The sequence below is a fragment of the Puma concolor genome, chromosome D2 (assembly GCF_028749965.1).
Source record: "Puma concolor isolate L17-30 chromosome D2, mPumCon1.1.hap2, whole genome shotgun sequence".
Taxonomy (NCBI): domain Eukaryota; kingdom Metazoa; phylum Chordata; class Mammalia; order Carnivora; family Felidae; genus Puma; species Puma concolor.
This window is the reverse complement of record NC_141677.1, coordinates 88,230,549-88,254,045: the sequence shown is the minus strand read 5'-3', so window position 1 is coordinate 88,254,045 and position 23,497 is coordinate 88,230,549. Positions and strand designations below refer to the sequence as shown.

Here is a 23,497-nt window from a genome sequence, read left to right as displayed (position 1 = left end):
TTTCCTTAGAGATAGTTTCTGCATCGGGAGCCTACAGTCACGTGGGGACTACGCAGTGACCTGCTGTTTTGGGGGGTTGCATCGGAGTGGACGTCAGAAGCACTTTGAGCAAGTTGTAGCGGGGAGAGGTGTGCCATCAGGGCCACAGCACCTGCACCTCCGCCCACGGGGGCCAGGCTCCACGGCACTGCGTAACCAAAATCCTTGGAGCCACGTTAGGTCGTTTCTCCTGGGGTCTGGGCAGCCGGGCCAGAGCGCTCTCTGAATTACTCGGGGACCGTCTGCTAAGTGCCTCCCAAATGCCGGGCCGATGCCGTGAGCTGGGGACGCAGTGACGACTGGGGCACAGCCAGTGGTGGCAGGGCCACCTGCCCGGCCGTGCCAGTGCTCTCGGCAGCCTTCAGTGCCCCTGCACACTCGTGAGGTGACCGGGGGCAGACGCGGCCGGGCGCTGGCTAACGTTGAGAAGTGACTGTGTCCGAGGAATGGCGTGACTTGTGTGGGGCTCGTAGAAGGAGCCGTCTCTTCCCAGGACACGGTATTTGTGGGTGAGGTGGAGGGAGGACCCTTGAGGCTGAGAGGACCACGGGGCATCACGGGGTCTGCCCACCCTGTGCCTGGCCGCGTGTTCCCGCCTGGCTCTGCGTCTGTGCCCTGTGACTCTGCCGCCCCTCGCTTCCTTCGCAGGCCACCGTCCACCTGCTGCGCTCAGAGGGCGTGCAGCTCAATGACCACCCCACCCCCCCGGAGGACCCGAGCCAGCACTCGGCCGGCTACACGCTCGAGTGCCCCGAGGACAACACACAGTGGGTCGTGTACCGGTAGGTGGCCCGGAGGGGCCCCGGCGTCCCCGGCAGCTGCCAGCACGGCTCAGCCACGGAGCGGGCCGGGTGGCCCAGGGAGGCTGCGCCCACACCAGGGGCGTGGCTGGTGTCATGCGTGGCCGGCGTGGCAGGATGGTTTGTCTAGTGTGTTTTAGTAGAATCCACACTTTGGCTCCTTCCAGTTAGCGTATTTTGTTATTAGTAAAAAGGGGATACGATGGGTTGGTGTAAGCACTGGGGTGTGGAAGGGGAGCGGCTTTCCATGCGCTCAGAGGACGAGCTGTGGTCTGGGCCTCGGTCACGAGTGTGGGTGAGCAGAGCGCTTCACGTAGAACATCCCAGAAGACACAGCACGTGAAATGCCACGACAGAAACGCTCGTGAATTTGAGATGCTCTGTTAACAGTGATACCAGGGTCTCAGTTGTCTTTGATCTAAAACTAAGTATTTTTAAGAGAGAGGGTGGTAGTGTGTGAATATCGGCCCCATGCCGCAGGAGCCGCACACCGTCTAACTGCCCACCCGCTAACTGGAGGGGCGAGCCTCTGTCACTGGCGAACAGGCTCCCGTGGAGGCAGCGGGCAGGCGCAGCGTGGGGACACGGCCCGGCCCCTGCGGGCGGGTCGAGGGGACGCAGTGGGTCGCGGCAGGCAGTCCAGGCCGGGGGCAGGCTCCGCAGACCAGCGGGCCACGGGCAGACCGTATGTTCGGGTCCCTAATGCCCGTTCGGGAAAGGTCTTGTTTCGAAGGAAGAGCTTGACGGGGTGCGTCCTGCAGGACCTGGATTGAGAGTCTGTCACAGGGCGCCATGGACAGCTGGCTGCGGTGCGCCGAGATCGGGCGAGAGATCCAGGAAGGCTGGATCGTGCAGAACGCGGTGGTCTACGTCCTCAACCACAACCGCCACCTCATCGTGGCCGGGAGGCAGAGGGAGCTCGTGGGCGCCTTGGACCACCTCCTGAGCATCGTCAAGGCCACGGGCCACGACGGGTAGGTGTGGCTGGCGGGTCCCGCGTGTGGTCCTGACCCCCGGGGAAGGCTCCGTCCTGCCGCTCCGACAGACCTTGATTCAGGCCCGGGGACTGTGGGGTCACACACGGGTCCGCCGGTGGGGGTGGTGCCCCGGGACCCTCCCCGCCGTCGTCAGTGCCATCCTTCCGGGAAAGGCGGGTCTGCCGTTGGCTGGTGTCTGACAGTGATTGGGACATGGGGACGTGGGGACAGGGGGAAGGCGGTGGGGGCACGGGGAGGGCTGCTCAAGCATCCCAGGCTCCGTTCACTAGCCGTGCACCCCAGGCCAGATGCTCACCCTCTCTGAGCCGCAGGGCGGCCCATAGTGGTGGAGGAAGGCCTCGGGCCCACCCGGCAAGGAGCCCCCCACCCTCACTGTGTCTCAGCACGGAGCCGGCCTGCCCCACTGTGTTCCAAACAGAATGATTCTAAGGAAGGTTTGCTGAGACCCGAATCAGCTGGGAAAAATGGAAGCAAAGAGCGACTCCTTTGTATGAATCTCATCTGGTTTCATGGAAGGTTGCAAACGTGCGTCTGTGTTTTCTTACGTAGACGGATGGGAGCCCGGGAGATTGCTGTTTTCGTGAGCTAAAATCAGAAATTTAAAAGCAAGACAGACCACAGTGTCACCCGACAAGGGTGACATTTAAAGACTCTCCTTGTGTGTTTGTTGCTGGTTTGGTTTTTAGTCTGAACGATAAGCTTTAGGTTTTCTCATCAGATACTGAAGTAGATGTGCCAGACGGGGTGGGAACCAGCAGGCTGCGTGTCGGTTTTCATCAGGGACGATTAATAATGAACACGGAGCCCGAGCTAGAGAGCCCCTCGCTGGGCAGTGAGCAGGCCCTGTGGATGCCCCTCTGATGCGAGCGCCCCAGCGGGGCTCCGCAGACGCCAGCCTCTCCCCTCCCAGCACTGCCGTGAGTTTCCATCACAGGTGGAGCTCAGACTTTGAGTCCCTGGTTCTGGACGTGCGGAGACCGTTTGCAGCAGTTTTCAACGTTTTGGTGCCATAACGTTGCCAGTGAGAAACGTGGGCGTTCTGGCCGAGGCCCATTTGATCTGTTAACCAACCGGTAGAAGTGCCCGGGCCACGACTGAGGCCTGACGGACGCCCGGCAGCGGGCACGGAGGCCAGATGGGCCTCTCTGTCCCGCCCCGACGATGCCCCGAGGAGCCCGCCCGCCTGGCACGGCGGCGCCCTCTCGCCAGGAAGGCCACCTGTGGCGGGGGAGCCAGGCGTCACCGGAGCGGCCCTCGTCACAGCCAGCTTCCCCTAGGAGGCCTTGGAACAGCTCGGCAAACTGGCGCCGGGACCACGGGCGCCTGTGGTTGGTCCCGGCAAGATGGGAGCCCGGCAAACGCACTTTGTCACGGACTCGTCTGCTTGAGTCTGTGCGTGCGACTGTGTTCTCACCTGCCGGCATGCTCTTTCCAGAGACTTCACTCTGCTGGGGATGCTCTGCAACACTTTGGCTCGAGGCTTGATTATCAACTGGATTCCGACCCAAGTGCCGGAAAAATCTAGAAGACCCATGCGCCCAAACCTGTTTCACACACCACTGGACTCAGAAGCCAGCGCTGAAGTCAGGACCGCGGTGGAGGTAGAGCCCTCGCTGCGCGAGGCCAGGGGGGACCCTCACTCCACTAGCGCAGGTGACGGGTGGCCATTAGGAGGTGAAACTGGCTAGGGTTTTCTACTGCCAGGAAATGGGGTGCAGGGCAAGGAGGGGCAGAGAACATGCATTTCTGTAAGAGGAAGACAGAGAGCCGGGTGTTGTCAGGGAGGGGAGGCGGCGGAGCCGGGCAGGTGGCAGGGCCAGCCAGGGGCCCCCCCAGGGGCGCGTGGGGGCCAGGCCGCCCAGCTGCAGGCCTGGTGCCTGTTTAAACCCCCGCCGGTCTGACCACGAGCCAGGTCCACTTACTTTTACTAGTTTGAGTCTTGGCTCGGGCTCCCTGTTCAGAGTTCAGGCTCTAGAACAAGGCCCCATCTGTGTTAGGTTTGTGAGTTCGCCCTGAACCTGAGCACCGGGACGGAGCCCGAGGAGGTGGTGCCCGTGAGCACCCAGCAGCAGCTCCTTGCCACCTGGGTGAAGGCCCGGCAGCTGCTACAGCAGCAGATCGGGCCGCGGCTGGGCGCGGACGAGCAGGTGCCAGGGGCCTGGGGCGCGGGTGGCGTCTGGGAGCTCCCCGGGGCTCGGAGGGCTCGGCGGGCCGGGGCCTCCAGGGCGGACACCTCCTGCTGAGGTCTTCCCTGGTCTCCCGCCTGAAGGGGGACAAGCAGGGACCCAGAGAGGAGAGCTCCCACAGACGTGGGCTCTGAGGTCATGGGCAGGCCCTGCCCCACCCCCTGGCCAGCCCAGCCAGCAGACCTGCTGCCTCGACACTGCCTGGAAAGGGACCTTGGAGAGAAACCGGCATACCAATGGCTCTGGCTGTCGCCGCGATGCCGGCGTGTCCCAGGGCTCCGGGCCCCAGCGTCCCGGCACCCCCGGGCTGACGGGCGCTTACGCTTCCTTCCCCCAGAGTCCCAACGAGGACATCAACTCGGTGACCAGAGTTCTCGTTGCTCTGGAGATGTACTCCTGCAACGGGCTGGGCCTCATGGACTTCTCCGTGCCCCCCTTGGCCCAGGTAGGCGCCACCAGTGCCCAGAGCCCCCAGCCTGAGGCCACTCGTTTGGGTCAGCTGCTCAGACTCAGAGCCGGGGTCAGAGGGCCTTGCCTGAGGCGGCAGACTGGGTGCCCTGTCGAGGGACCCCGTCCTCACCACGGCGCTCACCTGCCCCTCGCAGGGTGCCCGAGCCATTCCACGTGGGAACCACCCGTGCGCTTCCTCTGCAGTCGGCTCGGGGCGGGGACCCCGGGGGTGGCACGTCAGCCGCGCTAACAGACGCCCCTTCTCCCCTGCCCGGAAGGTGGTGGAAATGGCTTCCGAGTGCAACTGGTCGGACCCCCTGGTGGAGCTGCAGACCCTGACACGACTGACCCACTTTGCCCACATGGCCCACGACCACGAGGTCGCCATGGCCTGCTCGCAGAAGGCCATCCAGATGGGCATCAGGCTCCTGAGGATGTTTAGCCAGTAAGTAGCTGTGGACCGATCCCCCTGAGGCCAGGAGGGGTCACCGGGCCCGAGCACCAGCCCCGGCTCATCCCAGCACGTGTCCCGGTAGCCGTGTCCGTGTGTCCGTGCGCCTCTGCCTGCCAGCTCCTCGTCAGCCAGCACGACGCCGTCAGCCACGGCTCCAGAGAGCCGGGTTCAGAAGGGTTCTGAGGCCACACGAGGCCCACTGGCCGTGAGCGTGACGGTCACGGGCACAGAGGCAGAAAGGGGCTCCCGGGTCACCATCTGCCATCCCCGACAGACAGAGCTTTGATGAACATAGTTCTGAGTGGGCAACACAGACGTGCCACATAAATTCAGAAGTCACCGAGGAGGTGTCCCAGTGACAAGAAAACCCCCCCGGCCCTTGTCGCCCTGCCCGCTGCGGGCCGCTCGCTCTCCGGAGGCCATGGCTGCCAGATGTCGCGGCACGAGCTCCCGGACCCCTGTCCCCGTGCGGCGCTGGACGCCCGCTTTCCCTCACAGCTTCCGGCGGCTCTCGCGTTCCGACCTCCGATCGGGAATTGTGTTTCTGCGTCTTTCCCCTCGTTGTGAGTGTCAGGCTGTTTTAATTTGTTTCTACTGTGAGTTTTTTCTGTGGTGACGACCGTTTTCCTTGAGGGTCTTGTGGGTTATTTCCTGGAAACCACGAAATCACCGACTCGAGGGTATGAAGAAGACGTTCGTTAGTGACTCAGCAGCCAGGGTGGGCGGGCCAGACCCAGGTGTGCCGAATTGCCACGTGAGGCCAACCTCGGGCCGTGTCCGCGTCTCGGGCTGCCCGCTGTGGCAGCGTGATTGGCAGCGTGGGGGGGGGGGGGTCTGTCCCCGACTGAGAACCCCAGGGACACGGATGCGTCCGCCATATCTCAGCGGCAGTTCCGGGGCCCGCGTGGGACACACGCAGCATGTATTTGGGGGCCGACAAATGAATGCCACCTGAGATGTCTTAACACCGCCGACCTCCAAGTGGCCAGGGTCTCGGATGCGCGTGGGGTCATGATGGGGGCAGCGCGTGCAGGATGGCTCCCTCCGAGGACCCCGCGGCACCACCTCAACCAGCTCTCTGGTGGGTGCCACCGTCCCCATATTGCAGGTGAGGAAACCGAGGCAGGCGCAGGCCACGTCTGTGGCCGGAGGCCACCTCCCCGGCAGGCGGCAGAGCCGGGACCGGGCCCAGGCGTCCGGTTCTACAAGCCCACGCTCCCAGAGACCCCCGGATGCAGCCTCTCGGACGCGGCCACGCGCCCATTCTGTGGGCAGGAGCACGCCAGAAACTGCCGGAAGAGTCAGCCGCGATCCCTGTGGGTTCACGTCCCTGAGATGGGCACAGCACCTGGCGACGGGAGCCCCCGGGACGCAGGGCGGCAGGAGAGGCCCCCTCCCATGGGAGGGCTTGGGCCCAAGTAACAAGGTCCATTGCTGAGAGGTAACGGGGAGCCTCGTCTCTGGCTGGTCGCCGTAACTTCCTCAAGAATCGGACGCGGTTGTGGCAGCCTGTGCTCTGAGGGCGTGTGTGGGTCCCGGCTGCCCCACGAACAGAAGACCGCGTCACACACTGCAGCAGCCGACTTTCCACCGCACCCCTTCTGTCCGGGTGGGGTGGTGTGTGCCCGCCAGGACCTGCCCTCCTCAGACGGGACGCTCAGGCACAGAGGCCTGGTGTGGGGCAGCGGCGGGTCGAGGGGAGACCCGGTGGCTCTCGTGCCAGCCGGGGGGCTCCAACCACACGGGGGCACAGGAAGCTCCCTCCGAGGGCCGCAGGGCAGGGAGGGGATGGACGCGTGGCTGAAGAGTCCGGCTGAGGACTCCAGTCACCGGCCCGAAGTAGCAGGTGGGGGTGCCAGTGAGAAGGTGGCCCTGCGAGGAAGGTTGGGGTGGGTTCCCAGGACCGTGGGCCACACGACCCGTCGAGACAAGGCTGCCCTCGAGCGACCCCGGAGCTCAGGGCAGCGCCTCCGAGGCCCAGGGGTCCGTAGACGCAGAGGCAGAGATTTCTGGAAGAACACCGAAGCCGTGGATGTCTGTTGGGATGAGGTGGGGCGGGACGAGGCTTCCCCACAGGAGGGGAGGAGAGGCGGCCGGCGGAGGGTGAGGGCCGTCGGAAGCTCGTGGAGCCGGCAAGTCGAGGAACGGGCAGTTGACTAAACCCTCTGAGGAGCTGGACGTTTGGGGCAGGTGTCCGTCAGCCTTGCCCGAGGTACCCGTGCCCACCGACCTGAGGCGGTAGCCGTGGGGGCGTCAGAAGGGCTCCGTCTGAAAACAGAGTAGCTGAAGCACAGCCGTGACGGAGCCTGTCCGTTCTCACCGCCAGCACTGAGGGTCATCACGAGGGGCCCTTCCTCTCGCACAGTGTGGACTGACCTCTCTCAGAGGCTACGGGTTATTTTCTCTCAACAGTCTGTCCTGAGAGGTACTTGGCTTCCACAAGGGAAGTCTCCCACGCTTTCTGACTTCCCACCCCAGCTGGGGGAGACCGAGGGGTGGTCCCTGGTCATGCAGCTCGGTGGCTACCGGGCGCCCACCCGCTGCTGGCCTCCACCCACGCAGGAGCCCAGTGCACTGAGGCGGGACGTGCGGCCGCCGTGCACAGAGCACCTGGCCGTCTGCCGGGACGCCTGACCCCGGGCAGGGCACCAGGGCTCCCCTGCTTGCTACCGGCTCCCCACCAGCATCTCAGCCACACTCTCAAATAGGGAGAATTCCTCGGGATACGTAGATTATGCGACAACCAGAGGAGAACGTTAAGAAAAACCCCTCAAACTTACTTGAGAAGTTGCGGCATTTAAAAAGTGTGTAGTGTTGTGGAAGAAGGAATAATCAAGGACTGGAGATCCCTTGAAAAGAAATTGAGTGAAGATTGCAACGTGAGGAGGGGCTCCTGGGCGGCTCAGTGGGTTGAACGTCTGACTTCAGCTCAGGTAACGATCTCACAGTTCACAAGTTCGAGCCCCACGTCGGGCTCTGTGCTGACAGCTTGGGGCCTGGAGCCTGCTTCAGATTCTGTGTGTGTGTCTCTCTCTTTGCGCCTCCCCTCTTGTGCTCTGTCTCTCTCTGTCTCTCAAAAATAAAACATTAAAAAAAAAAGGTATCAGTGTGAGGAAATCTCTCAGGAAGTAGATGAAAAAGGACGCGCACAGAAAATGTGACGGAAAAGCCAGGAGCCACACCGGAGCCACACAGGAGGCCCAAGGACCAACCTTCAGAACCCCGGAAAGAACAGAGAGTGTGCTTCAGAAAGAAGTTTGAATGCGGATTGTGATGCAGGAGAGGCTCCAGGGCAGACAACGCCGCCGCCTGACGGACGCTCTCACCAGCGGGCAGCAGGGGAACGAAGTCACCCTCACGTGCAGACGCACCACAGGGACACGTCTGGTCATCACAGATGAAGAGAGTGTCCGAACCGCCTTTAAAAGAAATCCATCTGCACCTCGGCAACTTCTTACGAGACACGTCTCCAGAGGCGAGGGAAACAAAAGGAAAAACGAACTACTGGGACCTCGTCTAAATAAAAAGCTTCCGCAGAGCGAAGGAAACAAGCAGCAAAACTAAAAGGCAACCTATGGAATGGGAGAAGATATGTGCAAACGACATATCAGATAAAGGGTTAGTATCCGAAATCTATAAAAAACTTACCAAACTCAACACCCAGAAAACAAATAATCCAGTGAAGAAATGGGCAAAAGGCATGAATAGACACTTCTCCAAAGAAGACATCCAGATGGCCAACCGACACATGAAAACACGCTCAACATCACTTCTCATCAGGGAAATGCAAATCAAAACCACAATGAGATACCACCTCATACCTGTCGGAATGGCTAAAATGAACAAGTCAGGAGACTCTGGATGCTGGCGAGGATGTGGAGAAACGGGAACCCTCTTGCACTGCTGGTGGGAATGCAAACTGGTGAGGCCGCTCTGGAGAACAGTGTGGAGGTTCCTCAAGAAACTAAAAACAGAACCATCCTACGACCCAGCAACTGCACTACTAGGTATTTATCCAAAGGATGCAAACATGCAGATTCAAAGGGGCACACGTTCATAGCAGTGCCATCGACAACAGTCAAATTATGGAAGAGCCCAAATGTCCATCGACTGATGAGTGGATAAAGAAGATGTGGTGTATATATATATATACACACACTATGGAATATTAATTACTTGGCGATCAAAAAGAATGAAATCTTGCCATTTGCAATAATGTGGATGGAACCAGAGTGTATTATGCTAAGCAAGATAAGTCAATCAGAGAAAGACAAATATCACATGATTTCACTCATATGTGCAATTTGAGAAACACAGCAGATGAACATAGGAGAAGGGAAGGAAAAATAAAATAAAAACCAGAGAGGGAGGCAAACCATAAGAGACTCTGGAATATGGAGAACAAACTGGGGTTCCTGGGGGGGAGGTGGCTGGGGGATGGGCTAAATGGTGATGGGCCTCAAGGAGGGCACTTGTTGAGACTAGCACTGGGTGGCGTATGGAAGTGATGGACCACTAAATTCTACTCCTGAAATCATTATTACATTCTATGTTCACCCACTTGGATTGAAATAAAATTAAAAGTTAAAAAAAAAAGAAAGAAATCCATCTGCAGAGTCACAGGAAACATCAACGCAACAGCCTTTTCCAAACACTGGGAGGCAGAAGAAAAATGGCGCTTTCTAGGTGGAAATAATTCGCAGCCTAGATTTTAACCCACTCAGACTTTGAGTCAAGTACGTGGGGAAGGGGGGCGCCTGGGTGGCGCAGTCGGCTAAGCGTCCGACTTCAGCCAGGTCATGATCTCGCGGTCCGTGAGTTCGAGCCCCGCGTCGGGCTCTGGGCTGATGGCTCGGAGCCTGGAGCCTGTTTCCGATTCTGTGTCTCCCTCTCTCTCTGCCCCTCCCCCGTTCATGCTCTGTCTCTCTCTGTCCCAAAAATAAATAAATAAAAAAAAAAAACGTTGAAGTACGTGGGGAAGGAAAGCCATTTTTAGGCAGACAGGGACCCGGAATATATGTTTCCCACACGCCTGTTTGTGGGAAAGTCACTTGAAGGATATGCTCCAGAAAAACAAAGGAATAAACCAAACGAGAGAGAGATGTGGGATGCTTGGAATAATAAATACGTTCCAGAAAAGTTGTCACACTGTGCTGCTTGCTGGGAGGGCTCCCCGTCTGAACTGGAGCAGGACGGAGGGGGCTCTGGAGCGAGGGCAGGGAAGACAGAGGACCCGGGGTTAGGTTAGGAAGAGTAGAAAAGGCACAGTGCTAAATGAAAATCGTACAGTGGAGAAAAAGCCAGTGGGAAACTCTAGGAGACACAAAACATTTGCATTATCATGGTGTTCACTGATACTTTAGTTTTGGGCTTAACAGTTGTGGCTACTTCACAAAAGTGTTACCAGTTTTGGCAATTCAAAAGCCAAACGCTTTTGCAGGGGAGGGGAGCGTCCAGAAGAGAGGAGAACGGCTGTGACAGCAGCCTCGCCTGAGAAGGTGAGCGGTCAGGTGTCACTTGCTGAGGGGCCACGAGATCTGAGCTGGTATAATGTTTTAAAGAATAAAGATAATAATAGGGGGATTAAATTAGTCCTGTAATCATCTATATTAATAAGTTGAGAAGAGGGCAAAAGGAGGGTCTGAGTAGTTTAAATTTTTAATTTTAAAGAGAGAGCATGCACAAGAGGGAGAGGGGCAGAGGGAAAGAGAATCTGAAATCTTGTTTTAAAATATCTATTTATTTTGAGAGAGAGAGAGAGAGACAGCGCGAGTGGCAGAGAGAGAGGGAGAGAGAGAATCCCAAGCAGGCTCTGTGCTGTCAGGGCAGAACCTGACAAGGGGCTCGATCTCACGACCGCGAGATGACAGCCTGAGCTGAAATCAGGAGTGATGCTCAACCGACTGAGCCACCCAGCAGCCCCAGGTCTGAGTAATTTAAACTTCATCTATCGTCGTAAGAATTCCACAGGCGATGTGTGCAGCTGATAACATTGGGAAGTCAAGTTAGATGCCAAGTTTTAGAGGCAAGCATATGCCTACTAGAGGAGAGGACTAAGCGTTTAGAAGTCATTCCCTGTAGGGAACAGCGCTGCGAGCTGAGTAGAAGTAGCGATGCCTCCCCGTGTGCAGGTACCATTTTGATAAAAATTGACAAGTTATTTTGAAAAGAGAAACTGCAAAGACATTCTTCTAGAAAGAGTCAGCACCTGAACGCTGCTGCATAGTCGTTCTGTTGTTGGGTTGAAAGTCGCTTCGCTGCTGGTGGCGGGCGGGCCAGGAGGACTCGGTCAGGGCGGCAGGGGTGTAGGCTGTAGGAAGTGTGGCCTTGCCATTCTTCTCCAGTGATTCTTAAATTGAGTTTCATTTTAGAATGAAAAATCTTATGTAATACAATAAAAGAAGATAAAAATAGAAATTTATGCAAATAGTAATAGGGAAAGTGGAGGTACCATAAAAATGTAATTTCCCCTTCGACTTTTGAAAGCTCATTTATATAGCATCACTGCCCTCTAGCGACATCCGGAGTCACTGCACTCAGCGGGATTGCCCCTCGTACCCCGGTCTGTGGTTCTGACCGTTCATCCAGCCTGCTGGCTTGCTAGCTGTGTCCAGGCATGCTCCTGGGTGCTTGGCAGCTGGAGAGACACGGCCCCTGGTTCTGGAAGAGATGCCCACTTGATAGTGATCTTGCTGGCCACTCAGAACGTTGGACCTTGTGCCTGGTCAGGCAGGATACATGGTCACATTCAGCCACGTGGCACTCACTGCAGATGATTCACTGTTTAAAGAAAATGACACGTATTTCAAATGTTTATGCTAATCTCTCCACTTTGCAATTTATAGGTAGAAACTCTAGTGTGGAATTGGTCACAAAGTCATTTTATAATAGCAATGCACAGTAATAGTAAATTTTTAGTTCTTGCTGAAAAATAGTACAGTTTCTAATCAGTATTTTCATCGCTGAGTGTTTAATTACCAGAATAATTTTCACATTCACACTATCAGTATAAAGGAATGTCCACTAATAAGAAATTTCATGCAGATGCTTAAAACAGACACAAAATAGATTAGATAGTCTAATTCTAGATAGTCTAAGGTTATTTGGGACATCTCTACTTTGTTCAGCATTTTCATTTAACATAATCATCAATGTTGGGTCTTTATAGAAATTTATATAATATATACAATATATTTATGTAATTTATTAATAATTTATATATGTGTATATAATATTTATATCTTACATATAAATATGTAAGATATTTAATATTATATTTATTGTATATTATATTATATTTATCTATAAACAAATAAGTATATAATATATAATAAAATTTTCTGGCCATTACACAGTAACAGTTACTATACTCTTGTGCTGTGAGAAAAAATGGTAAAGCTTGGCAAAATACATGAACCAATCATTGCCAAGCATTGGACAAAAGATGATCCAAAGAAGAGATTTCTGTAAAAGGGAACATCAAACGTGGCTGCACGTTCATCCCTGCTTTCTGTGGGGTGGGGTTGGAGGGGTGTTCAAACGTCAGCGTTGGGAAGCACAGCCCAGACAGAAGACATACTGGGACGAAACGAGGACCCGTGCCTGGGGCTACTGAGACAGCCGGCATTTATCAGATATGATGTGAGAAAAGAGATTACTGGACAGAGCTTGTATGTTCCCCAGGCACTGAGGTGCGATTTCTAAGCTGCACAGAGATGCTGGAAGCCATCCGTGTTGAGGTGTTTGAATTGGCCGACCAGAGTCAACTTGCCAGGCGTTCAAAAAGACCATATACCTTAGGAATAGGGCTGTAAGGGCCACTCTAGACTTACCCCACAAAAGCCTCATTCAAATCTTCATAGGATAAACTGAGGCACCAGTAAATTAACTGCCCGTCAGAATGAACCCCAACATCCCATTAAAGGAAGGCAGCAGCATCCACACTCAACAATACAGCCCTTGCAGTGTCCAGCATAAAATAAAAAAACTACCAGACGTATGGAAAAACAAGAAAGTGTTCTCCCATACCAGGAGAAAATACAGTCAATAGGATAGAAACAGTTAACAGATGCAGATATGACACAAAGTTTGAAATTAGAAGACAACAAATTTAAAACTTAAAACAGCTGTTATAAATACAAGAAAGCATTTTTAGTGGAAAAATTAGTGTACAGGTGGGGAATTTCAACAAAGAAATGGAAACTGTAATAACTAAGTGGAAATTCCAGAACTAAAAAATACAACATCTGGAAATGTTTCACTGGGAGAGCTTAACATCTGAATGCTGAAGAAGTGGTAAGTAACTGTGAATGCAGCTCAACCGAGTATTGAAACCAAAGCACAGGGAGGAGAAAAGACAGAAAAGCAAAATGAACAGAACTTCAACGACACGTGGGGCCGAATCAAGTGGCCTAACCCAAGGGAAATAGGAGTCTCGGGACAGAGGCAAGAGAGGGAGGCAGAGATACGTATATTTGAAGATAGAAGAGTTTAATTTTTTTCCGAATTGAGTTAAAAACATCAAGCCAGAGATCCAAGATTTTCAATGACTCCAAGCAGGATAAACACAAAGAAAACCACAGCTATTTTCACCGTAGTCCCATTGCTGCCGGCCAAAGGCAAGAAATCATCGGAGAGAAGTCGGAAGGCAAACGGGTGCGTTGTGCGTAGGAAAGCAAGGGTGGGACTGCAGACTTCTCAGCAGAAACAACGTGGACTGCCTAACATTTTAAGGGTTAAAAAAGAAAAGAAACCTGTCAATCTAGAATTCCTGTAAGAAGAGCCTGCAAAAAATGAAGGCAAAATCAGGGCATAAGATAAGCTAAAAGTAAGGTGGGTAATCCATTCCTCGAAGAGATGCCAGAGGAAATTCTTCAGGCTCAAGGAAGATACAAGGCGGAAACGTGGTTGAAGAAGCCGGGAGAACACCGAGGTGGTGAATGCAAATGACTCTCCCCCTCAGTTCTTCAATTCTTTAAAAGGTTTTGCCTTTTTAAAACGGAAGTGCATCGCGTGGTGGGATTCTTAGTAAGTATGCAAGTAAAGTGCGTGACCGTGAGAACACAAGTGACAGGAACGAGGCACGTCACAGAATACTGTTCAGGGGTTTCCCACCGCCTGTGAAATGATACATTAACCCAAGCTACACTGTTAGTTAAGGATGTACGTTGTAATCTCTTGAGCAAGTACTGAAACAATAGTAAACAGAAGTATAAGTAAAAATCCAACGGGGGAGACAAAATGGAATACTGAAAGGTCATTCACTTAGCCCAAATGAGGGGGGAAAGCAACAACACGCGGGACAAACGAAAGCAAATGGAAGATTCCGCCCCAACCACACCGTGTATGTACCAAGCGGAAGTGAGCCGTCACTCCAGTTAAAGAGCAGGGTTTATCCCACGGAATACAGGAAGCGTCTGAGACCCAGCCAGAGGCCACGCTCTTCAAAAATAAAGACTCAGGTGGCCCGTGGAGGGAGTCTGCCCAGGAACTGTGTGTATTTCTCTGGGAATAAATACAGTGCCCCCCGAGCTGGGTGTTGGGGATCTGGTCCCCTCCAACACGGGATCCCCCTCCCGGGGGCGATGTCTCCGTGTGTGCGGTGTTACCTATGCACAAGCTATGGCAGGGCCTGGGTAGTAAACGTTTCGGGAGAGGGTCTGGCATCCTTGACAACGTTTTGAGTCGAGACCGTACCGGACTGAGCTCCCGGCCCAGAGCGGAGGCCCTCTGAGACCAGCACACGGGCGCGCAGGGAGCGGAGCCCCGTTGCTCCCGGCGGGGCTCGGCCCTGCTAGGAGGGGCTCGCTGTGCCCACCTTTTGCTGCTCCCTTCACAGATTCGTCACTTAACACGCCGGTTCGTGGTTCTGTGGGTTGAGTGCGCTCAGCCAGTTAGCTGCGGTTTGGGGGCTCGCACGAGGCTACTCTGGATGCCCCCAGGACTTGTTCCCCTCTCTGCACAGCACCTGTCTCCCCGAAGAGCCCTCCTGCCCTCGTACTTCTCTGTCCCCAGGGTGGAGACTCAACTGGTGGCCGAGATGCTGAGCACCACAGCCTGCATCCAGGGCAGGAGCATCCTGGAGAACCTGAAGGGCAGAAAGCAGCTGCGCCTGGCGGCCGCGAGGTCCTTCATGGAGAGCGCCAGGTGCGCCATGCCGGGCTAAGTGGCCAGTGTGACCGCGTGGGCTGTGGGCTTGGCGTGCGTGCCGCCTGTGGGAGGTAGACGGACCGCAGTGCCGTGGGGTGAAGGGTACGGGGCTCAGTGGGGACTGCCACTAGGGCTGGCCCTCCTTTGTGACCCTGTGGCCGGGGCCATCTCGCCCCTTGCGGTCACATCCACTCCGCCCCGTGTTCGAGAGGCCCTCGGGCACGAGTGGGTCGCCACAGGCCACATGGCCATCGGGGGGAGGGAGCGCCCGCGTCCGGGGTGCTCCGTGGCGCCCAGCCGCGCCCGCTCCCCGGTAAATCGAGAAGCTTCCCATGTCGCTCCTGCGTCGTTGGTGTCTACGCCGCTCCAGCCCAGGGATTCCCTTTCAGGTTCGGGGGCATTGCGGGGAGCAGCGCCCTGGTGATGCTGGCTGTGAGGCAGTGCTGGAACACCTGGCTCCCGCTCCTGTCCTCCGCGGCCAACAGGAGGAAAGCCAAAACTGTCGTACAGAGGCTCATCGGCATCATCAATAAGACAGAAGCGGAGAAACAGGTGTGCCATGTGGGGCCACGGCGGGGCAGGCGTCCTCCGGAAAGGGAGGGCGAGATCCCCAGGGAAGACGGACCCCGGGGAGCCGTGGAAACCAGGAACACAAGGGCCAGCAGAGGAGGGGGCCCAGAGGACAATGACGTCCCTGAAACCCGGCAGGGCAGACACGCAGACCTCTCTTTCCTCCTTCCTCCCCTCCAAGGGGACACTGACCGTTCCCCAGAAAGCCCCAGCAGGGGAGGGGAAAGGACAGAACGGTAGATTCAGATGGCCGAGGAAAACCACAGAAACCTCTGGGCCAGAGCCAAAGTCTCGGCCTGACTCCACCCCACAGGCGCCCCGTCGCCAGGGCGTGTGTGGTCTTGGTAAGTCACCACCCGCGGCTGGCCCCCTCTGTTCACCTGGGCGCAGACCCAGCTTCAGAGGGCATGCGGAGGTCAGTGAGGGCTGTCCCGCCTGCTGACCACGTGTGTCCTGTGCCCCAGGACTCGGCTTCCCATGGGGACTCCAGCACCTTTCCCGTCCACCCAAGAAGGCCAGGCTCAGACCTAAACCTGCAGTTTTCAGCAGGGCCTTTTTCTAAGGGAAGGTCTGCAGGTCAAAGGCTTTGGCAGACAGAGGTCTGTGGTCAGACGGCCTAGGGTAGAGCCTGTGGGCGGAGCTTCGTGGGCCCTCAGTCCGGGCCCCAGCAGAGCCCTCGGAGGCCGGCGGCCAGACGAGCTGTGGGAGGTTTGGGGGGACAGGACGAGCTGCGGGAGGTTTGGGGGGACAGGACGAGCTGGGGGAGGTTTGGGGGGACAGGACGAGATGGGGGAGCCGCCCTCTGTGCTGATTCCAGAGCCAGGCCTGTGGCAGGAGGGCCCACAGCTGTGCGTAAAATCCCCAAAACTGTCTCTGGTCGGGGAGACTGCTGTTCAAGAGACAGCAAGAAGAAAATTGAAAATCAGAGCCTCATAGAAGAAATTGGCTATGCTTCCTATTTTCTTACAAAGATATTTATGACCTCTGATGGCCTAAGCCAGGTGTGGGCAACCCCCGCCCAGGGGCCAAATCTAGCCTGTCTCCTATATTTGTAAATAAAGTTTTATTGGGACGCAGCCATGCCTGATCATTTACATATTGTCTGTGGCTTGGCTACAACAGCAGAAGGGAGTAATTGTGACAGAGACCATGTGACCCACAAAGCCAGAAGTACTTACTCTCTGGCACTTTACAGAAAAAATTTGCCCAGCCCGGGTCTAGACATCTATAAAACTCACCTAAAGTTCAGTTCTTTCCAATGGGCTTTTTAAAAAGTTGTGATCAAATATACATAATATAATTACCATTTTAACCATCCAGAAGTATATAATTCAGTGACCTTAACTATATTCAGTGTTTTATGGCCATCACCAGGGTCTGTGCCTGCAACTTTTTCATCATCCCCAACAAGAGCCGTCCCCATGGAACAACAACCCCACTCTCATCTCTATGAATGGGAAGACTCTAGGTTCCTCACTGAACAGGAATCACACAGCGTTTGTCCTTCTGTGTCCGGTTTATTTCACTCGGCATAGTGTCATCAAGGTTCATGTAGCAGGTGTCAGCATTTCCTTCTTTTTTATGACCGAACGATACTCTGTTGTGTGGATGGACACCATTTTGTTTATCCACTCATCTGTTGCTGAGCATGATGGCTTCATCCTTTCCACTGTTGTGAATAGTGCGGCTACACATGAGTGTGCAAATATATTTATGTCCCTGCTGTCAGTTCTTTCGAGTCTACACCTAGGAGTAGAATTGCTGGGTTATATGGTACTTCTGTGTTTAACCTTTGAAGGAAATGCAAAGCTATTTTCCAAAGCAGCTGCTCCATTATACATACCCACCAGCAGCGTTCCAATTTCTGCACATCCTGTCAACACTCGCTTCCGATTAAAAAAAAAAATTATACCCATCTCAGTAGGTGTGAAGAGATACTTCATTGTGATTTTGATTTGTATTTCCCTGATGACAAATGATTTTGAGCATCTTTTCATGTGCTTATTAGTTATCTGCATATTTTCTTTGGAGAAATGTCTGTTCAAGTCCTTTGCCCATTTTTGGATTTTTGTTGTTGTTGTTGAATTGCAAGAGTTCTCTATATATTCTGGATATTAATTCTTTATCAAACATCAGATTTGCAGATTTTTTTTCTCCCATTCATTTGATTGCCTTTTCACTCCCTTGATGGTATCCTTTGACACACAAAAGTTCTTAATCTTGACAAAGTTCAACTATATTTTTCTTTTTGCCTATGTTTTTGGTGTCACATCCATGGAGTCATTGCCAAATCCAATGTCATGAAGAATTTTTCCAATGTTTTCTTTACGAGTTTTATAGATTTAGCTCCTATGTTTCAGGTTTCCCCCACCCTCACTTTGAGTTAATTTTAGTATGTGGTGTAAGATAGGAGGACAGTTTTATTTCTTTGCCTGTGAAAATCAAGTTTTCCCAGTACCAGTTTTTTTTTTTTTAATGTTTATTTAGTTTAGAGAGAGACAGAGTATGAGCAGGGGAGGGGCAGAGAGAGAGGAAGACACAGAATCCGAAGCAGGCTCTGGGCTCCGAGCTGTCAGCACAGAGCCTGACACAGGGCTCGAACTCACGAACGTTGAGATCATGACCTGAGTCGAAGTCGGACACTTAATCGATTGAGCCACCCAGGTGCCCCACCCAGCACCAGTTGCTGAAGAGTGTTCTTTGCCCGTTGTATGATCTTAGTGTCTTTGTCAAAAGTCATTCACCATATATCTGAGAATTTATTTCTGGGCTCTCTGTTTTATTCCATTGGTCTATATGTCTGTCCTTGTGCCAGGATCACACTGCTTCGATTCCTGTAGCTTTGTGGTAAATTTTGCAGTCAAGAATTGTGAGCCTTCCCACTTTATTAATCTTTTTTGAGGTTGTTTTGGCTACTTGGAGCCCCTTGCAATTCCACATGAATTTGAGGTTTGGCTTTTCCGTTTCTTTGGAGAAGGGTGTTGGGATTTTGAGGGATTGTATTGAATCTATCGATCACTTTGGGTGCTATGGACAGTTTAGCATTTTTCCATCCATGAACAAGTGATGTCTTCCCATTCATACAGACCTTGTTCACTTTCTTTCAGCAAAATGTTTTCATAGTTTTCAACATATATGTCTTTTACCTCTTTGCAAGCATTAAATTCTCTTAGGTGATGGTATAAATGAAATTGCTTTTTGTCTCAGCTCAGGTGGCCATAACAAAATGCTGGGTGCCTGGAAGGCTTAAGCAGTGGAAATTTGTTTCTTACTCTTCTGGAGTCTGGAAGGAAGTCCAAGATCAGGGAGCCAGTAAGGCCAGGCCCTTGTCCCGTCTTGTATACATCTGCCTTCTTGCTCTCTCCTCGTTTGGGGGCGTGTGGAGATCAGCAAGGTCTCTGGTGTCTCATCTTATAAGGACACTAACACCATCATGAGGACCCTACGTCATGACCTCATCTAATCCTAATCACCTCCCAAGAACCTCATCTCCAAATATCAGCGCACTGGGGATTAGGGCTTCTGCATGGGAATTTGGTAGAGGAGGGACACAGCTAAGTCCACAGCACTTCCTGGTTTTGTTTTCAGACTGATCACTGCGGGTACATAGAAAAACAACTGACTGTTGTATTGTTGTGTCCTGCAACTTTGCTGCATTCAGTTATTTGCTCTAGTGGTTTTCTTGGGGATTCTTTGGGATTTTCTATGCCTAGGATCGTATCATCTGTGAATAGGGACAGTTTTACCTCTTCCTTTCCTGTTTGGCTGGCTTTTATCCTGTTTTCTGTCTATTACTCTGGCTAGAACGTCCAGTAAAATGCTGAAACTCCCTCATCTTTTTCCCGATTTTAGCAGGAAGCTTCAGTTTTTCACTGTTGAGCACAACGTCAGCTATGGGTTGTTCACAAATACCTTTTATATGTTGACCAATTTTCCTGTTATTCCTAGTTTTCTGAGATTTTATGATGAAAAGTTGTTGGATTTTGTCAGATACCTTTTCTCCATCGGTTGAGATTATCGTGTGGTTTTTCTCCTTCGTTCTGTTAATGTGCTGGATTAATTACACTGATCGGTCTTACGTGGGACCACCCTTGTATTCCTGGGAATACACGTGGTCATGGTGAATCATATTTTCACTACGCTGTGGGATTTGATTGGTTAAATTTTGTTGAGCATTTTTGCATCTATAGTCATAGAGTATTGTCTTGGTCTGTAATTTTCTTGTGATGTCTCTGTCTGGACTTGCTATCAAAGTAACGTTGGTGTCAGAATCGCGTCAGAATCGGCACGGAAGCATTTCCTCCTCTTCGGTTTTTGGAAGTTGAGGAGGGTTGCTGCCAATTGTTCACATGTTTGGTAGAAGCCACCCATGAGCCTTGCGTCCAGGACTTGTCTTTATTGGGAGATTTCTGATTACTGATTCAGTCTCTACTTGTTTAAGTTTGTTGACGTTTCCCATTTCCTATTGAGTTAGCTTGGGCAATTATGTGTTTTAAAGTATTTTTCCATTTCTTCTAGATCTAATGTGTCGGTATGCGCGAGGCCACAGCCTTCTCTTAGAATCCTTTTTATCTCTCCAAGGTCATAATAGTCCTACTTTCACATCTGATTTTATTTTTTTTTATTTAAAAAAATGTTTTAACATTTATTCTTGAGAGAGATAGAGAGAGAACGCGTGCACACGCGCATGAGTCGGGGAGGGGCAAAGAGAGACGGAGACGCAGAATCCGAAGTAGGCTCCAGGCTCCGACCGAGCTGTCAGCACAGAGTCAGGCGTGGGGCTCAAACCCGTGAACCGTGAGATCATGACCTGAGCTGAAGTCGGACGCTCAACCGACTGAGCCACCCAGGCGCCCCTAGAAGTCCTTTCTAATGTGCTTTTGGTCCCACTGATTTCAAGCTCTGACACTGATTTGGATGTGTTGCGTCATTAAAAAGGGTGCAGGCTGCGTGAGGCAGTCCCTGTGCATGTTCTCGTGTGCACTGGGGGGCCTTTCCTTAGGGGTGAGATGTGACTTCAGTGTTTGCGGCTTAGTAGTTCAGGAACTTGGCTTCCGTTTCTGTATTCAGATACTGAGGCAAATAAAAATCAAAATGGTGACAGAATAAATTGCACCTTTGCGATATCTGCACGGTTTCTTTGTTTTCACCTTAGGGAAATGGAAAAACACTGCTTCTGCACCAGTGGCCTACAGCGGACTTCCAAAGCGGAGGGACTCCCGAAGGGCATTTTCTCCCAGGTTTGTAGGCACGAGACGCGGCCGCAGCACAGAGAAAGGGAGGTGCCGCGTGCTGTTATTCCTTGCACTAACGCACAGACCGCTTCATCACGACAGTAACGGCTCCTGTGTGACGGGCACAGAGTGCTGTTTGTGAACAACTTCCTGGAACCTGCACTTTGCGCGCAGGGAAACCGAAGCCCGGAAGGCCCCCTCGTCTGGCCCCTGGGTTCAGGGCAGGGCTCTGGGCGGGTGGTGGCCGTCTCTGTGGTGGCCGCCGGGGGGCCCAGCCTCTGGGTCACTCTGGCAGGTAAGTCGTGTTCTTGTACTTCCAAAGCCAACGTAGAGATGGGCTCCTGCAAAGCAAAAGCAAAACACAAACTGAACTTAGAACAGTAAGACCGTATTTAAGAATTCATGTTTAAAGAAAGAAAATGATTAACTGCTAAAACATCATCATTCCTGTTACTGTAAGGTCTCGGTGTGTACTGGGGGCGTAAATGCTGTGGGCTGGGGCAGCGGGCCCCCTCCCCGAGTACTGCGTGTCTGTTGGGAGATAAAGTTGATTTAAGATAATGAGCAGACAGTAGGACTGTGTGTGACTGAAGAGTGAGTTGAGCACCACGCTCCAGACGGCAGTCCGGGCCGTGGATCGAGGCTCCTGGCGGAGTATGGCTTGGGGGGGGGGGGGGGGGGGGGAGGGGTTGTGCAGGCCCCGCCCACGCTGAACTCCACGCACTGAAATGATCAAATAGGTCAGTTTAGTAGTAGCGAAAAAGGCAGATTATAGGGGGAAGATCGGAAAGTACGATTGAGCCAAGCAGGTGTTTCGTGGGAAGATTACTTCTTGAACTTTAAAGTGAGTCAGTGAGTAACTTCTGTGATACGCAGTCGTGTTGGTCAGGACGGGCTGTGCTGCGGGAACAGACTCACGCAAGCGCCCAGAGGCTTGCCTCCGCACAGCACTTTCCTCCCTGGTGGCGACCCCACCCCGAGGCCCCGCCCGGAAGGACCTGCGGGGAAGGAGTGGAGCAGGAGGGGGCCCGGCGCACAGGCCCCCGACGACAGCTGCAGTACCTGAGGGGAGGGACTGGACCGGAAAAGCGGTGGACGGTCCAGAGCCTTGACGGTGACAGTGACCGTGAGGGCAGACCAGGGAGGATGTTGCTCCTTGGCACAGATCAAAGAAATGCAGAGCCAAGGGCAGGACCTGAGCCAGTCGGGACTCAAATGGCAGACCCTGGCGGTCCTCGCCGCCCCACCATGAGGCCCCCGAGTTGATGGGGGTTGACCGGCTGACCCAGTCACGTGCCTGAATCTACCTGCTCCTGGGTGTAGACGCAGGGACACCTATGTCCTGAGATCCCAGCACTGGCGGTGCAGAGGCCACGCAGGTCCCGGGCAGTGTGTGCTGTGCTGGCCGTGTGGCCGTGTGTGTGGCTGGGTCCTTGGGCCTGCTCTCCCGGCTGGTCTGACATCCAAACAGGACAAGAAGGCTACACGGTCACCCATGTAAACTATGGCCGCTGAGGGCCCCATACCCGCCACGGGGCCTCTGCTTACACGGGACAGGGGGGCGCTGAAGCTGGGCGGCGCAGTGGCACGTTTGGTGGCAAGTCAACAGGAAGGCGTGGTCTCCGTCCATCAGCCCGATGCCGCCACCTGCCGGGCCTGGCCAGCAGCCACGCCCGGCAGTGCGGGTCAGGGCTTTCCAGAAAGGATTCTTCTTCCCTCACGAGGTAGAAAAGTAACGGGAGTCAGAAACAGAGACAGGGCTCGGAAATCGAAAAGTCTGAGCCAGCTCAGGTGTGGAGGGTGTGGAGGCCCGGCCGGGGAGGGGGTGGGGGCGCTCAGGAGGCACCCCTCGAAGGTGAGCCATGCAGAGGCAGGAAGAGCAGTGGGGCAGCCTGGGGGACAGTGAGCCCCTCACGAGCCTCTTCGGCGCGGCTGGTCCTAAAGGACTGCTGTCGTGCGGCCCTGACCCCCCTTCCCCCGCGACCGGACAGCCGTCGTGTTGGCCCGAGGGTCGTTGTCAGGCCCGTGGGGTCGCCGATGCGTGTGACAAACAGGGCGCACGCCGCCCTCAGGGACGTCCGCGGCTTCCGGGCTCTCACATGGTGCCGGGAGCCCTCCCTGTGGCGCCCCGAGGCCCGCAGGTCGGGGCGGCCTGGAGCTGCCCCTTCTCGGAGCCCCGAGCACCTCTCCTGCCGCAGGTGCCGAGGACGACCTGACGCTGCGCGCCGCGCTCTACGGCCTGCTCTTCCACTGCTACGCGGACCGCGGCGACTGGGAGGGGGGCCTCAAGGTGCTGGACGAGGCTGTGCAGGTGCTGCCGAGGACAGCGCACCGCCTGTGAGTGCTCCCCCCTCCTGGGCACCCCATCCCCCCCCTCCCTCCCGCCCCACCGGGGCCCCCCAACCTGCATCTGCCCCCCTGCCCCACCCTCCCATCTCCACTGGCGACACCCTTTCCCCTCTGGGAATTCAACACAAGAAGGGAGGGGACTTAAAACACACAAGTCAGGACAAAGGAAAACACAACACAAAAACCCCCAAGTAACTCAGGTTCCGTTTCGTTTTGTCTTTGTACGTAGGAAAATGGACAAACGTTTCTTAGTTTTGGGTGCCTTCTA

The 23,497-nt window shown here is 54.2% G+C and overlaps 1 protein-coding gene across 1 annotated transcript in view; it reads left to right on the top strand.

The window, feature by feature from the left end:
- Positions 1–23,497, top strand: part of CFAP46 (cilia and flagella associated protein 46) — a 96,671-nt gene that overhangs the window by 25,305 nt on the left and 47,869 nt on the right. The window contains exons 17-26 of the mRNA XM_086681252.1: positions 688–821; positions 1,601–1,813; positions 3,273–3,438; positions 3,835–3,984; positions 4,361–4,468; positions 4,752–4,918; positions 14,942–15,073; positions 15,466–15,628; positions 20,802–20,886; positions 23,079–23,217. Coding sequence (XP_086537378.1) covers positions 688–821; positions 1,601–1,813; positions 3,273–3,438; positions 3,835–3,984; positions 4,361–4,468; positions 4,752–4,918; positions 14,942–15,073; positions 15,466–15,628; positions 20,802–20,886; positions 23,079–23,217 — 1,457 coding nt within the window. The remainder of the gene's footprint in view (positions 1–687; positions 822–1,600; positions 1,814–3,272; positions 3,439–3,834; positions 3,985–4,360; positions 4,469–4,751; positions 4,919–14,941; positions 15,074–15,465; positions 15,629–20,801; positions 20,887–23,078; positions 23,218–23,497) is intronic.